The 13931-nt window shown below is 51.7% G+C and overlaps 1 protein-coding gene across 1 annotated transcript in view; it reads left to right on the plus strand.

Annotated features, from left to right (window-relative positions):
- The window catches only part of Itga11 (integrin subunit alpha 11), a 95063-nt gene extending 81857 nt beyond the window's left edge, over positions 1-13206 (plus strand). The window contains exons 19-30 of the mRNA XM_005075577.4: positions 194-279; positions 1957-2164; positions 3313-3411; positions 3874-3950; positions 4791-4880; positions 6097-6187; positions 7438-7551; positions 7729-7815; positions 9708-9818; positions 9953-10048; positions 11274-11387; positions 11928-13206. Of these exons, the coding sequence (XP_005075634.1) occupies positions 194-279; positions 1957-2164; positions 3313-3411; positions 3874-3950; positions 4791-4880; positions 6097-6187; positions 7438-7551; positions 7729-7815; positions 9708-9818; positions 9953-10048; positions 11274-11387; positions 11928-11999 (1245 nt within the window). The 3' untranslated portion in view covers positions 12000-13206. The remainder of the gene's footprint in view (positions 1-193; positions 280-1956; positions 2165-3312; positions 3412-3873; positions 3951-4790; positions 4881-6096; positions 6188-7437; positions 7552-7728; positions 7816-9707; positions 9819-9952; positions 10049-11273; positions 11388-11927) is intronic.
- The last annotated feature ends 725 nt before the right edge of the window (positions 13207-13931 follow it).

The raw sequence follows: 13931 nt of genomic DNA on the forward strand, positions 1-13931 counted from the left end.
CCTGGTTGAGCGCCTTCTCTTAGAGAAGGGAGAATCTACGCAGGGGTGAAGAAATCAGCAAGGAGGTGTGTTGGGGGATGACAAGGCAGGAAGAGCACCATCTGGTGTGTAGAGACAAAGGCTGGGGGCTCTAGATTCTAGGATCTGAGATCATGGTCCCCTCTCCAGTCACCCCCACTGGCTCTCTCTGCAGGTGCCTTTCTGGAACGGCTGTAATGAGGATGAGCACTGTGTCCCTGACCTTGTACTGGATGCTCGGAGTGATCTGCCCACCGCCACGTGAGTGGCTCCCTGCTTCACACACCTTGACCCCTCCCTGCTGGTGGCCTGGAGCTCCTCGGGGCTGGATTGTCCCAGTGCAGCTGCTTTAACCTACTGTAACCTCTCCAGCTTCTTGGAGAATGGAACACTTCCATTGGTGCCCAAGCTACTAAACAGATAGGAAATGGGGCCAGGGAGCTAGGGATGTAGCTGAGAGGATAGAGCCCTTGCCTAGCATGCACAAAGCCGTAGGTTCAAGCCCAAGCATAGAATAAAGTAAATGTGGTGGTCCATACATGGTGACAGCACTCAGGGAAGTGGTCAGAAATCCAAGGCATTCTTGGCTACTTAGTAAGTTCAAGGTCAGCCTGGGCTACCCGAGACCCTCTCAGAGAGTGGGAAGGGGAGCTCAGGTGTGGTGGCACACACCTTTAATCCCAGAATTTGAGAGGCAAAGACAAGAAGTTATCTGTGAATTCCAAGCCAGCCAGAATGAAGAGACCTTGTCAAAAAACAAACAGGACTGGACAGATGGCTCAGTGATTAAGAGCATTGGCTATTCTTTCAGAGGACCCAGTTCAAACATCTGTGACGCCACTTCCAGGGTATATGATGCCATCTTCTGGCCTCCATGAGCACCAGGCACACATGTGATATGTAAATATATGTGCAGAAGAAATACACGTGCACATCAAATAAGTAAATTTAAAAACAAGCAAGCAAACAACAACAAAAATATAGAAGGAAAAGACAAATGAGCCAGGGTTCTGAGTCTTGTCCTCTAAGTCCTGACCCTGGGTAATAGATAGGGTCCACCAGCTGACCACCAGGGCTTTCCAGTCTCTCTGAGGGGTGCTGGTGAGATGGCTCCGTGGGTAAATCTGCTTCTGGGTAAATAACCTGAGTTTGACCCCTGGGACCTACATGGTAAAATAAGATAACCAACCCTCGCAAATTGTCCTCTGCCCTCCACATGACATGGCCAAACACAGTACCCACAGTCTCCTGGAGGAAACAGACGAGCACATAAGGTAAACTGAGGTGCAATGCCCATGGACACCTTTTTTGTGACAGTTTCTCTGTGTAGCCATGGCTGTCTAGGAACTCCACTCTGCAGACCAATGGCTGGCCTCGCACTTACAAAGATCGGCCTGCCTCTGCCTCCCAAGTACTGAGATCAACGGTATGGGCCACCACTGTCCAGCTCATGAGCTCATTTTTAACTTATAGAACAAACCTTACAATAATTTTTGTTAACTTTTATGTGATGAGATAAAATGTAAATGCCAGGATGCAGACAGCCAATAGAAATAGCACGTCCAAGCAGGACAGAAGGATAAAGGAATATACTGTCTCGGTAAGCCATCAAGATTTAGCACTGCGCTTCCTGGTAGCCAAAGCCAAAAGTGAAGTGAAAAGAACATACGTGACTAGTGAGGTCAAATGAGAGAGTTGACTTCAGAGTAGGCAGAGCCTGTGACTGGAGGGGGGGGGGCGGCTTGGTGCAGGTGGTAGGCTAGACACATGAGCTCTTTGCAGGTCCACCATCCACCTCCTTCTCTCAGTGGCTGTTCCCACAGGCACAGGCTGGCCACATGCTCCATTCCCGTATCCCTGTGTAGTCCTGAGGCTCAGCTCCAGCCCTCATGCCCCGCCCATCTTGCCTGCCTGATAGCCGGCGGCCTCTCTCCCCAGGGAGTACTGCCAGCGGGTGCTAAGGAAGACTGCACAGGACTGCTCCGCCTACACGCTGTCCTTCGACACCACTGTCTTCATCATAGAGAGTACACGCCGCCGGGTGGCAGTGGAGGCCACGCTGGAGAACAGAGGGGAGAATGCCTACAGCACTGTCCTCAACATCTCGCAGTCAGAAAACCTGCAGTTTGCCAGCCTGATCCAGAAGGTAAGACCTTGGCTGCTGACCAAGGACGAAGGCAGAGGAGCAAGCGTGGTATGACAGCTATGTCCTGTCCCTCCTCGGCGGGACCTCAGTGGGTGGTCTATACACAGGCAGCTTTGAGAGCTCCCTCGGACTTCAGCATGCACCCAGAGCTGGGGACCAGTCTTTTGAGACTGCAGAAGGAATACCCGAGGCTGCCATCCGGGCCCGACCTGGAAGCATGCGTGCATGTACTACCATTGTGTACATGCCCACAAAGATCAGACCCCCATTGTTCCCCTCTCTTTCACGACAAAGCTTAGATACCTTATGGTCATATTCAAGGCTCCCACCTGCTTTTTCTTACCCCGATACCCTGACACCCACCCCTAATCACCACTCCCTTCTAGCATGCCCCGTTCATTCATCCCTGGGCCCTCTGCTTACTCTGCATGCCTGCCTGTATACCATTCCCTCACAATTCCCAGCCTCACGGTAACACTAAATACATGTTCAACATAGGATCTTTGGGAGGAAGTGGTAGCATGGTTGGGGGATACAGTCCATCATGGCAGGATAACAGGGCAGGGATCTTATTGTGTCCACAAGGAAGCAGGGGGAAAAAGAATGCTGTGTTCAGCGTGGACTGTCCACACACAGTCACTGGAGACCAGGCAATATAATTGTGTGGCTCCAGGATCTACACACACACACACACTGCATGGCCACTCAGAGGGCCTCAGAGCTTCAGGAGGCAGGGAGGTCCGAGCATGGGAAGTGGCTTCCAACCTTTAAGTGGACCAAGTGTCGATACCAGCCTAGCCACTGTCCACAGGCTGAGTGAGGTCTAGACTTCAGAGTTCCACCTGCAGCTAACCAGTTCCCCAGACACAAGGGGACAATCAGCATACATCTGAACACCTATCTACCAACCTGGCCATTGAGTAAGGCCCTCCCCTGGGTCACCTCATGCCTGGCCTCTGTCTCAGGGGCCCTCTGTGTTTCAGATAGTCAGAAAGTGGCATTCCAGGCACCCAATTCCCATGACCAGTGGTGGGGTGATCTCTGGGGTGGGGTGATCTCTGGGGTGGGGTGAGGGGCTGGCTGTGAGCATGTAGTGAGCTCCAGACCCGGGACCGGAGCCTGCCTGATTACTGTCTTGCCCATCCCAGGATGACTCAGACAACAGCATTGAGTGTGTCAACGAGGAGAGGCGGCTACACAAGAAAGTCTGCAACGTCAGCTACCCCTTCTTCAGGGCCAAGGCCAAGGTGGAGCCTGGGGGCCCAGCAGGGAGGGACAAGAACTGGGACCCAGAAATCAGGGAGCAGACAGAGGCCTGGGGAGCAGGGGAGGCTTGTGGGGGATTCTTAGTTTCTTGCTGGGGCTGAAGCTCAGTTGGTAGAGTGCTTGCCTAGCATGCATGAAGCCCTGGGGTATGCCTGTAACCCCAGCACTGATGAGGTGGAGACAGAAGTTAGAAGTTAAAGTCCATCTTTGGCTACATAGCAAGTTTGAAGCCAACCTGGGTTACATGACACTCCGTCTCAAAAAAAAGGGGGGGTGAACACCCCCATGGAAATCTGCTGTCTTTGTACCCATGGTGGCCCCAGTCCATTATTCTACAACCCCATCTCTCCTCCATCATTCTCTGTGAGGTTCTGAGGGTAGTCAAAGGCAGGTGCAAACCAGCACACCCCCAGAGCTCCCCACTCAGGCCCGCTTCTCCACAGGTGGCCTTCCGTCTGGACTTCGAGTTCAGCAAGTCTGTGTTCCTGCACCACCTTCAGATCCAGCTGGGTGCTGGCAGGTCAGGCCCACCCCTCTCTCACCCCCAGCAGCTCCTGCCTCACCCTGTGCTCGCCTATGCCCTCAGTAGCCCACTGTCGAGCCAAGCTGAGCAGATGCGTGGGGGAGGGCTTGGGGAAGCTGCACACCTACTATGCTGCAGCTCAGCCACAAGCGACAATGGCTGTCCTGTAGAGAGAGCTTTAGGCAGCTGTGGTTAGAACCCCTTCAGGTCCATCAGTCAGTCCACACAGCAGCCCCTCACAATTAGCTGGTTGTGTGGACTTCCAACAACACAGTGTGTTAATAAGACATCTGGGAGCTGGACAGTTAGTCCTGCCGCTCATCTGATGCCCCTCCAGTCCTGGTTACCTCTCTGTTTTAGTTACTTTTCTCGTTACTGTAACAAAATGCCTGACACAAGGAACTAAAGGGAAGAGGGTTTGTTTGGGTTGGTAGTTTGAGGACACGCCCACCATGGAGGGGAAGGCATGGCGGCTAGTGCTTCAGGCAGCTGGTGCACAGTACATCCATCTGCATCCGGGGAGGAGAGAGGTGAATCCCGTGCTCAGATCCAATTCTCCTTTCTATTCCATAAGAAGCCCAGCCCAGGGGATGGTGCCGCCCACATTCGGGGTGGGTCTTCCTGCCTCACTTAAGCCAATCTAGACAACAACCCCTCACAGCCAGGACCACCAGTTCGGTTGGCTGTCAATACAAACCATCACACTCTCTTTGGGCATTTCCCTTGATGGCCTTATCACAACCCAGTGGCCTGAAAAGCCAGCACATCCTCCCTTCAGTTTCTAGAATCTCTGTGCCAGTGTCCTCTCTGATCCCACACCGCCCCCCCCCCTTGTAGTGACAGTCATGAGCAAGACAGCACCACAGATGACAACACAGCCCTCCTTCGCTTCCACCTCAAATACGAAGCAGATGTCCTCTTCACCAGGTGAGTCAGACATGCACCTGGGGGAGGAGGAGGGGAGGGGCGTGAGGACAGCATGGAGGGAGGCAGGAGTAGGTCCCCAGCACACAGAGCTCTTCAAAGTCAAGGTAGCAGGCTGGAGCAATGGCTTCCAGAGGACTGGGGTTCAGCTCCCAGCACCCACATCAGATGGCTCCCAACCACCCTTGTAACTCTGGTCCCTGAGTATCTGACACCTCTTCTGAATTCTGTAGACACCGCATTCACCCCCACACAGACACATATGTACACAGAACTCAAAATAAAAGAAAAACTCTTTTAAAGTCAACCTGTGTGGGGCCAGTGAAATGGCTGGCTGGGGTTGCATAAGCCCAGCAACCCCAGCTCAATTCCTAGAGGCAGAGACAGAGAATCATCGGGAAGCTTGAGGGATAGCTAGCCTGGAGTATACAGTACAAAAGTGGAGTGAAGAGACACACGGAGCTAATCTGGGATTGTGGCTCAGCTAGTAGAGTGCTGGCCAAGTGTTCATAAACCCCCATTCCATCAACAGCACCGTAAAAGCCAGATAAACCCATAATCCCAGCACTCAGATCTCAGCATGCCAGAGGTAGAGACAGGAGGATGAGAAGTTCAGGGTGTACTACAGTGATCTTATCCTGTGCTACATGAGACTGTCTCCAACAAAAAAAGAAAGGGAGGGAGGGAGGAAAGGAGGGAAGGAGGGAGGGAGGGAGGGAGGGAGGGAGGGAGCCAAACTGTTCTTATTACCACTACACCAGCAATTCCCAACATCACTTGTCACTGAGAAGGAACTCAGGCCCCAGCCACACTGCCTGATCTTCCTCCCCTCTTAGAGGGTACTAGGCGGAGTCTGCTGAGGAAGCAGCCTTGCCCCCTGGGAAGTCCCCAGCCACCAACAGAGAAAGGAGGGCATAACAGAAACACGGGGTAGGGGGCGCTCTGGGACAAGGTTGCAAAGAAGCTCTACCATGGACAGAGAGGCCATGCCAGGGTGCCCAACCCAGGACTCTCAGGCTCATGCCCACCCACATGGCAGGCAGCTGCTCCGCCCTGAGCACTCATTTCCACTAAGCCTATGAAGCCTTCTCAACACAGAGGCCCTAGCGGCCATAAAAGACAGGTCCCAGGAAGTGGGCACATGCCTGCCTGCCTCCAGGGCTCTCCATCTGGTCAGCACTAACTCTGCCCACACTCAGTTTCTCCTTTGTCTATGCAGGAGCAGCAGTCTGAGCCACTACGAGGTCAAGGCCAACAGTTCCCTGGAGAGATATGATGGCATTGGGCCTCCCTTCAACTGTGTTTTCAAGGTAAGGCTGGAGGGCACCTGAGAGACCAGTGAGGCGGCAGAACTGAGAACCCCACACCACAACTGGAGGGAAGAATCTAGAATCATTGCGGATGCTGGGGCTCAGCCTTAGCTCTGTCACCAACTCACTATTCGGCTTGTAGAAAATTACTTTCCCTTTCTGGGCTTTGCCCTCATCTGAAAGACATCCAGGCTAGCGTGGGGGGAGTTTTTAGGGTATTCCAAAAAGATTTTAAATAAAAAGAACAGCATTTTAAACACACCAAGGCCTACGTTCCTCCAGAAAAGAAAAACCTTCCCACCTACACTTGATGGCTTTCCACAGTCATTGAGCAATCTAACAGCATCCTAGACATGAAAGGGTCAGCTTCATCTAACAGCCCAGGTGGCTGCAGCTTCATCCATCACATTTTAGGCCCAGCCTGCAGGGAAGAGGAGAGAAGTGTGTCTGTCCCTACCTGTTAAAAAGCTTCCTTGAGCCGGGTGGTGGTGGTGCACACCTTTAGTCCCAGCATTCGGAAGACAGAGGCAGGCAGATGTCTGTGAGTTCAGGGCCAGTCTGATCTACAGAGTGAGTTCCAGGACAGCCAGGGCTACACAGAGAAACCCTGCCTCTAAAAAGCAAAACAGAAGAAGACGCTTCATCCCACACCAGCAGTTACCTCTTACGTCCATGACATGGTGTTTAGCTGCAAGGGAAGCTGGGAAGGGTGGCTCTTGATCTTACTAAATGAGGAGGGAGAATGACAGGGAGTCACTGAGCAGCCCCAGGGTTTCCTCACCCTGCATGCAAGTGTCGGATTCTCTGAAGCTTAGTGAGGGCTGGAGTAGGCTAATGGCTGAAAACGTCTGCACACAGACACCCACATGGCTTGTCTTGCTCAAGGCCACACAGCTGATCCAGGGGAAGCTCAGAGCCATCTACCAGTCTCTTGACCCCCAAAACCCAGCTTGAAGTCCCCTGAATGTGTTCCTGCCAGGTAGACAACACATTCAGTTTGGCATCCTCCCCAATCGGTGACCACATCATCTCCACTTAGTCTCCACCAAGTCCCCCTGACCAAGAGGACTCTGTGGTAGGAGAGGTCCTTGGTCTCCAGAGGCCCAGAACCCATTCTGTCAGTACTGCCTTGCTTCCGTGGTGCTAACACCCAGGGCCTGCTGAGGCCTGTCCTCAGGGCTAACTGGTCTCCGAAGGCTCTCTGTCCCTATCCCTCAAATGCGCATGTGCTGACTCCCCTCTGGCTGCAGGTGCAGAATCTGGGCTTTTTCCCTATCCACGGGGTGATGATGAAGATCACTGTGCCCATTGCCACCAGGGGTGGCAACCGCCTGCTGATGCTGAGGGAATTCTTCACCGACCAGGTAGCTGTGTTCCTCAGGGGCCAACCTGGGGGAGAGAGAGAAGGAAACAGACATTCCAAACAACTCCCCCACCATCTAGGTGCTCCCAGGGCCCTGGGCATCTCAGGGTGGAGGAAGGAAAAGGGGAGCTTGGGTGAGGTTCAGAATTGTGTATATGTGTATGCCCCCTCCATGCAGGTCAACACTTCCTGTAACATCTGGGGTAACAGCACAGAGTACCGGAGTGCCCCAACTGAGGAAGACCTGAGCCGTGCCCCACAACGGGTGAGTGTCTCCAAACTAGGTGCCAAGGAGTGTAGCTAGCGTGCCTCCCCGTTCCAGGGGCTTCTCTCTTGACCAAGTGTGTATCAATAAGAGTTATTGAGGAGTGAGTAGCCTTCAGTGATATGGCCCAGGGATAAAGGACTGTGCCAAACTGAAAGCCTGAGTTCCATCCCCAGAACACACACACATATACATACACTTTAAAATGTAATTTAAAAATGGTTTAATGGTCTGAAGTTGGGAAGGAGTTAGCAATAGTCTTAAGAGCACAAGAGAGGGTAATGTGGAGTGAATATGATCCAAATACGTTATGTGCACATATGTAAAGGTCATGATGAAACCCAGTATAATGTGTAATAATATATGCTAGTAAAAAACTTTTTTTTCTGGAGTCAGGGTCTCACTTTGTAGCTCAGGTTGTCCTGGTACTCACTATGTAGACCAGGCTGGCCTTGAACTCACAGATTTGCCTGTTCCTATCTCCCAAATACTGGTACTAAAGACATGAGCCACCACACCTAGTGTGAATTATTTTTCAAAATAATTTACTAAGCTGAATGTGATACATGGAGGCCTGGACTCAATCCCTAGACCACATGTGCTAGGATGTGATGGCACCTACCTGTAGTCCCGGTACCAGGTAGGGACGGGCAGGAGGATCAGCTGCGCAAAGTACAAACATCATGAATACCGGGCAGGTGGGGGCTGTCTGAATTCCTAGATGTGCTCAGTAGCTTTTCTCAGTGGGTTGTTGCTTATTTATCCAAACACATTTTTTGTTCTTTTTTTTTTTTTTTTTTTTTTTTTTTAGTTTTTTGAGGCAGGGTTTCTCTGTGGTTTTGAAGGCTGTCCTGGAACTAGCTCTTATAGACAAGGCTGGCCTTGAACTCACAGAGATCCGCCTGCCTCTGCCTCCCGAGTGCTGGGATTAAAGGCGTGCGCCACCAACGCCCGGCTCCAAACACATTTCTTACAAGAAGTACTCAACTTTTTTCACATCCATTCTTTCATATCCGGGGGGTATGTGTGTGCTATGGCACCCATTGGAAGACAGAAGACAACTTGCAGGAGTCATTTTTCTCTTTCCACCATGTGGGTCCCAGGGTTCAAACTCATCAGATTTGGTAGTATTCTGGCTTGCAAATACCACTGAACAATCTTTTGAAGCCTGCAGCACTTTACCCATGATTTGACCTTGGGTAGAGTTGGGAGAGTACAAGACCACCTCCACAATAACTTTACTCAAATAAAGTCCTATTGCTCCAAGATGAAGATGTTTGGATTTTCCATTCGTCTGTTACTTTTCCCATGCAATCCGTACAAATGGCTTTTCTTGTCATATCACTCTGGCTCTGATCACCAGGGCAGTGGAAATAGGAGTGATAGCAGGGTGGACAGGATAGTCTTGATCCTGAATATGATACGAGCTCTGGGTACGTACATATGGAGAGAGTGCTTGATTGACTGATTGACTGACTGATGGACTGCTTGATTAGGAGATTAAGATGCTCTCCGGAGGTATGCATCAGGAAATTTGATTTCCTGCAGTGCTTTTTCTGTATCTATCATGGCAATCTGCTGCAGTATCATCTATCTTTTAACCTGCTTATAAAGTGATAATACCAAATCCTTAATGTTGAACGGAGACTCTGTTTCTGGGACACTGGTCATTATGCACAACTTCGAAGGGAATTTCAAATACAGCTCCTTGGTTTGTCCCCAGGTGTCCTTTCTCTTCCCACATACATCTCTATCCTTGCCCCTACCATCTGCTTCCCTCTCCCAGTTGGTCCAGCCTTGGGTTTGCCTGATGGCCCAAGCTCCTGCTCACATTCTGGGTCACCAGACCTGTCAACACAGACCCCTGCTCAGCCCCAACAACTCTCTTCCAGAACCACAGCAACTCCGACGTGGTCTCCATCATCTGCAATGTGAGACTGGTCCCCAACCAGGAAATCAGCTTCTACCTGACGGGGAACCTGTGGCTGAGATCTCTGAAAGCAGTAAGTTAGCCGCCTTCAGCAGGGCTGGAAGGAAAGGAAGAGGTGGCTGTGGGCAGTCTCCCACATGGGGCTGCCTGGGAGGGAAAGGAACAAAAGCTCTCAGAGACATCTCTGAGGAAGCCCTGTTTGTGCAGCTCAAGTACAGATCTATGAAGATCACTGTCAATGCGGCCTTGCAGAGGCAATTCCACAGTCCCTTCATCTTCCGAGAGGAGGACCCCAGCCGCCAGGTGAGAAGAGGGGGACACCAAGGTGGTGCTGGGGAGATGGCTCAGCCAGTAAAGTACTTGCTGTGCAAGCATGAATACCAGAATCCCACTCAAAACCCACAGAAAGAAGCCAGGTGTGATCATTTGCAATGCCAGCATTCGGGATGTGAAGACAGGTCCTTGGGCTTGGTCCCCAGCTAGCTTAGCTCCAGGCCAGTGAGAGACTACCTTAAGTGCGCACGTGCGCGTGCACACACCTGGTTAAGAGGGAGCCTGTGTGTCTCACACAGAGTTTCACACAGAGGACACTGAGACCAGACACCCACACCCATGTCCCTAAGGGTGGCTCCCTAATGGGCTGCCCCACAATGAGGCTGTCCTGGGCATGGTAGAGCCTAGGCCAGCATCCCACCTTTGCCTCCCCAGGCCTGGAACCTCAGCTCTAACGAAGCGTAGGCAGCGATGGGTGTGTGGTGTGAGTGGAAGTGGAGGGTGAGAGGTTTCCGTGCTCCTTTTTAACTAGACAGAACCACATAAGCCTAGATGACCTTGACTGCAGGGTAGAGAAAAAGAGATGAGACTCTGGGAGACTGCTACTGTTCTAAACAACATGAGTCTTAGAGAAAAATCAAGCAGCTGGGCATAAGCCTCTGCTGCCCCCAACTGGCTGTATCTCAGAAATGCTGGCCTAAACTGGTGGGGCGGGGCAATGTAATTTTAATTTAAAACAATTTTTAAAATATACATATTTTAAAAGGTAGTTCAAGGTCATCCTTGGCTACATGGCAAGTTTAAGGTCAGTTTAACCCTGCCTCAAAAAGAAAAAGAAAAGATGGAAGGAAGGAAGGAAGGAGGAGAAAACAATTAGAACAGCTTCCCAAGCTTCCTATACATAACCCTGAGTTCCTCAAGTGATCCTGGGGCTCAGAAACCACACATGCAATAGAGCAACACCAGGAAATGAGGAGTAGCCAGGAGGACTAGCAAAGAGTAGCTTGCATATAGAAGAATCGGGGGAGCAGCCAACTAACGCCAATAGGAGCGTGGTTCATAAAGATCGTTCACCCAGTTAGACTTCCACTGGTTAGAGCTGGCTGTTCAGGGACCTTGGCCAGCAGCTGTATCACCTGCCCCTCCCTACGGCAAGAACAGATGCAGCTCCCTTCTGCAAGGGGGCCACCTCCTTCCCTGGGCTGCCTAAGCCCTGCAGTTGTGACAGTATGGCCCTGGCCCCCTCCCTTTGCAGGTCACATTTGAAATTTCCAAGCAAGAAGACTGGCAGGTCCCCATCTGGATCATCGTGGGCAGCACTCTGGGGGGCCTCTTGCTGCTGGCTCTGCTGGTCCTGGCACTGTGGAAGGTGAGGCTCCTGCAGGTGGGGACAGGGACGGTATTCCTGTCTGATCTCAAGGTTCTAGGCCCTGTGCTTATTGTTATAGTGTCCTATCTCTGGAAGCCAGCACTGCCCAGCCTCCTCCAGCTACTTGCCTGCTCCCACGGCACTAGTCAGGGCCCACAGAGGTTGCAGGCCTGCGGGGTTCCTTGTACCAGAAAACAAACAGATAAATAAACAATAAAACTGCACAAAATTTCCTCCAACTATGAAGCTCCCGGTTAAGAACTCCTCCTGCAACAGACAAAGTGAGGGAGGCCCCAGAGAGGGGTGTTAACTAGGGCTGGTGACACAGCATGACTTCTTATCCCCTGCCCAGGACTCTACCCACCTGGTTCCAGTCCACACACTGAATTTGGGAGCAGGGGTACTCAGAGTGAGCAGGGTGTTTAGAAATGCCCTCTTAGGGAGCAAACCTGAGGGGGCTAGTGGAGGAACAGTAGGAGGTGACACAAACATCACCTAGTCTGTCCACCTCTGAAACTGTCTACCTTTGCTGCCCCACAGCTCGGTTTCTTTAAAAGTGCCAAGCGCAAGAGGGAGCCTGGACTGGGCCCTGTCCCTAAAGAGCTGGAATGAGGATCTATTGGAGCCTTCGAGTTGATTGGGGTCAGGCACCGGTCCAGAGGCGTGCAGGCCCAGGCCTGTAGCCCCACAGAGCTGGAGCGAAGAAGACACCTGTGGACTTTGTGTTGAGCTCATCTCTGGAGAGATGACGCCTGATCCCTGTGGGATGGACCTCAAGCCCTTGTTTGCAGCAACTTCTCTCCTAGAGGTTGAGATGCCTCCAGTACCAATCCCTAAGGACTTAAAGGGACAGCTCCAAGACCCAGGCTCTGTGGAGGGACTCTGCTGCCCCAAACACTAAGGTGCTAGGGCTCTGTTATCATGCCCATCTCTGAAGAAACACAAGGGGAAGCAGGCAAATACAAGTCCACTGTGCACGCTCCACCTGGACCTGTGGCTTCAGGACTCCACAGCCTGGCAGCATAACTTTCCTGTCACCCCTGCACTTGATTCCCAAGCCACAGCCACCCCTTCTCCAGACAAACTCCCAAGGTTCTTCATGAATGAACCAAAGTTGTGTGGCTTAATGTGACAACTGCAGGCCACTGGTGACAGCCGACATTCGAGGACTGTGCCAGATTGGCAGGTGGGAGTCAGGATGCTGGGTACCTTCCAAACATCAGAAGGCAGCAGAGCTCTCCAGCAATGACCACCACCCACACAGTCCTGCCCGCCTGCTTCCCCTGCAGCTCCTTCCAGCTGCTTTGGTTGCTAGGCAACTCACAGGGAGCCTGTGGATGATATAAATCCATGGTTCTCCATACCCACTTGTCTTACAGCTGCAGCTTGTCCCTGGCACAGATGCACTGAGATGGGGAGCCTCTTTTCCTTGCATCAGCCCCTACACACACACACAAACACACACACACACACTCATGCACACACACACGCACACGCACACACACCTCCCACCCATTAATGTGTGGGAGAAGGGCTCCTGTAGGAGCACTGTGGAGGGGCCTCTTTGTCATGCACTGAGCAAAGCCCACGCAAGGCCCCTCAGAATCTTAACCCTCAGAGGCAGACAGGTATCTCACCAGCTCTCAGGACAAGCCCCAAAGACAAGGGGCATGCCGGGTGCCCAGCAGAGTAATTTATGCCTTAGCCCTTGTGTTGCAATGGAAATGGACACATCAAAGCCATCTGCTTCCCTGTGCAGTACAACCTTTACTGTCAGAAATATATTTAAGAAAATTTTCTAAAAGGCGTTTAAAAACAACCAACAGTCTTATCCATTGTGTGGCCATTTCTCCCAAGGACGACCTGGCCTCACTTACCAGAACATCTATGCACCGTGGTAGTGGTGGACTTCCGCCCCCCACCATCACCCACCCACCCCATCTTTGGCTAGGTGCTCTTCCCTCACAGCGTCCCAGTTCCTCCAGGCTGGGCCTTCAGTGTCAACCCTCCCACATACTGACTGTGTCTCTCTTTTAGAGAGAGGCCACTCTCAAACCAAAGCATCTCCTTTCTATTCTCGTGCTATTCACTTTTCACAACCCCAACAAACAACTAGAAATAATTTGGGTTATTTTTTTTCTGAGAGAAAGAGAGAGAGAGAGGCAGAGACAGAGAGAGAGAGAGAGGCAGAGACAGAGAGAGAGAGAGAGGCAGAGACAGAGAGAAAGAGAGAGAGAGAGAGAGAGAGAGAGAGAGAGAGAGAGAGAGAGAGAGAGAGAGAGAGAGAGAGAGAGAGAGAGAGAGAGAGGGAGAGAGAACATAGGTGCCCAAGGAGGCCAAGAGAGGACGGCAAAAATCAAGACTCAAGCCAGGAACGCCATCTCCCCAGCTTCAGATGGGCTAAACCAAGGGCCAAAGCTAAAACAGTGAAACTAAACCCTGAACTCAGAAGCCCATTTTCCTCCAAAAGAAATATCAGTGGCTGTCCTTAGGAATGAGGTCACTGGGGAAAAGAGAATGAAGAAACCCACACTCAAAACCATG

Source organism: Mesocricetus auratus, unplaced genomic scaffold, assembly GCF_017639785.1.
Source record: "Mesocricetus auratus isolate SY011 unplaced genomic scaffold, BCM_Maur_2.0 Super-Scaffold_100691, whole genome shotgun sequence".
Taxonomy (NCBI): Eukaryota; Metazoa; Chordata; class Mammalia; order Rodentia; family Cricetidae; genus Mesocricetus; species Mesocricetus auratus.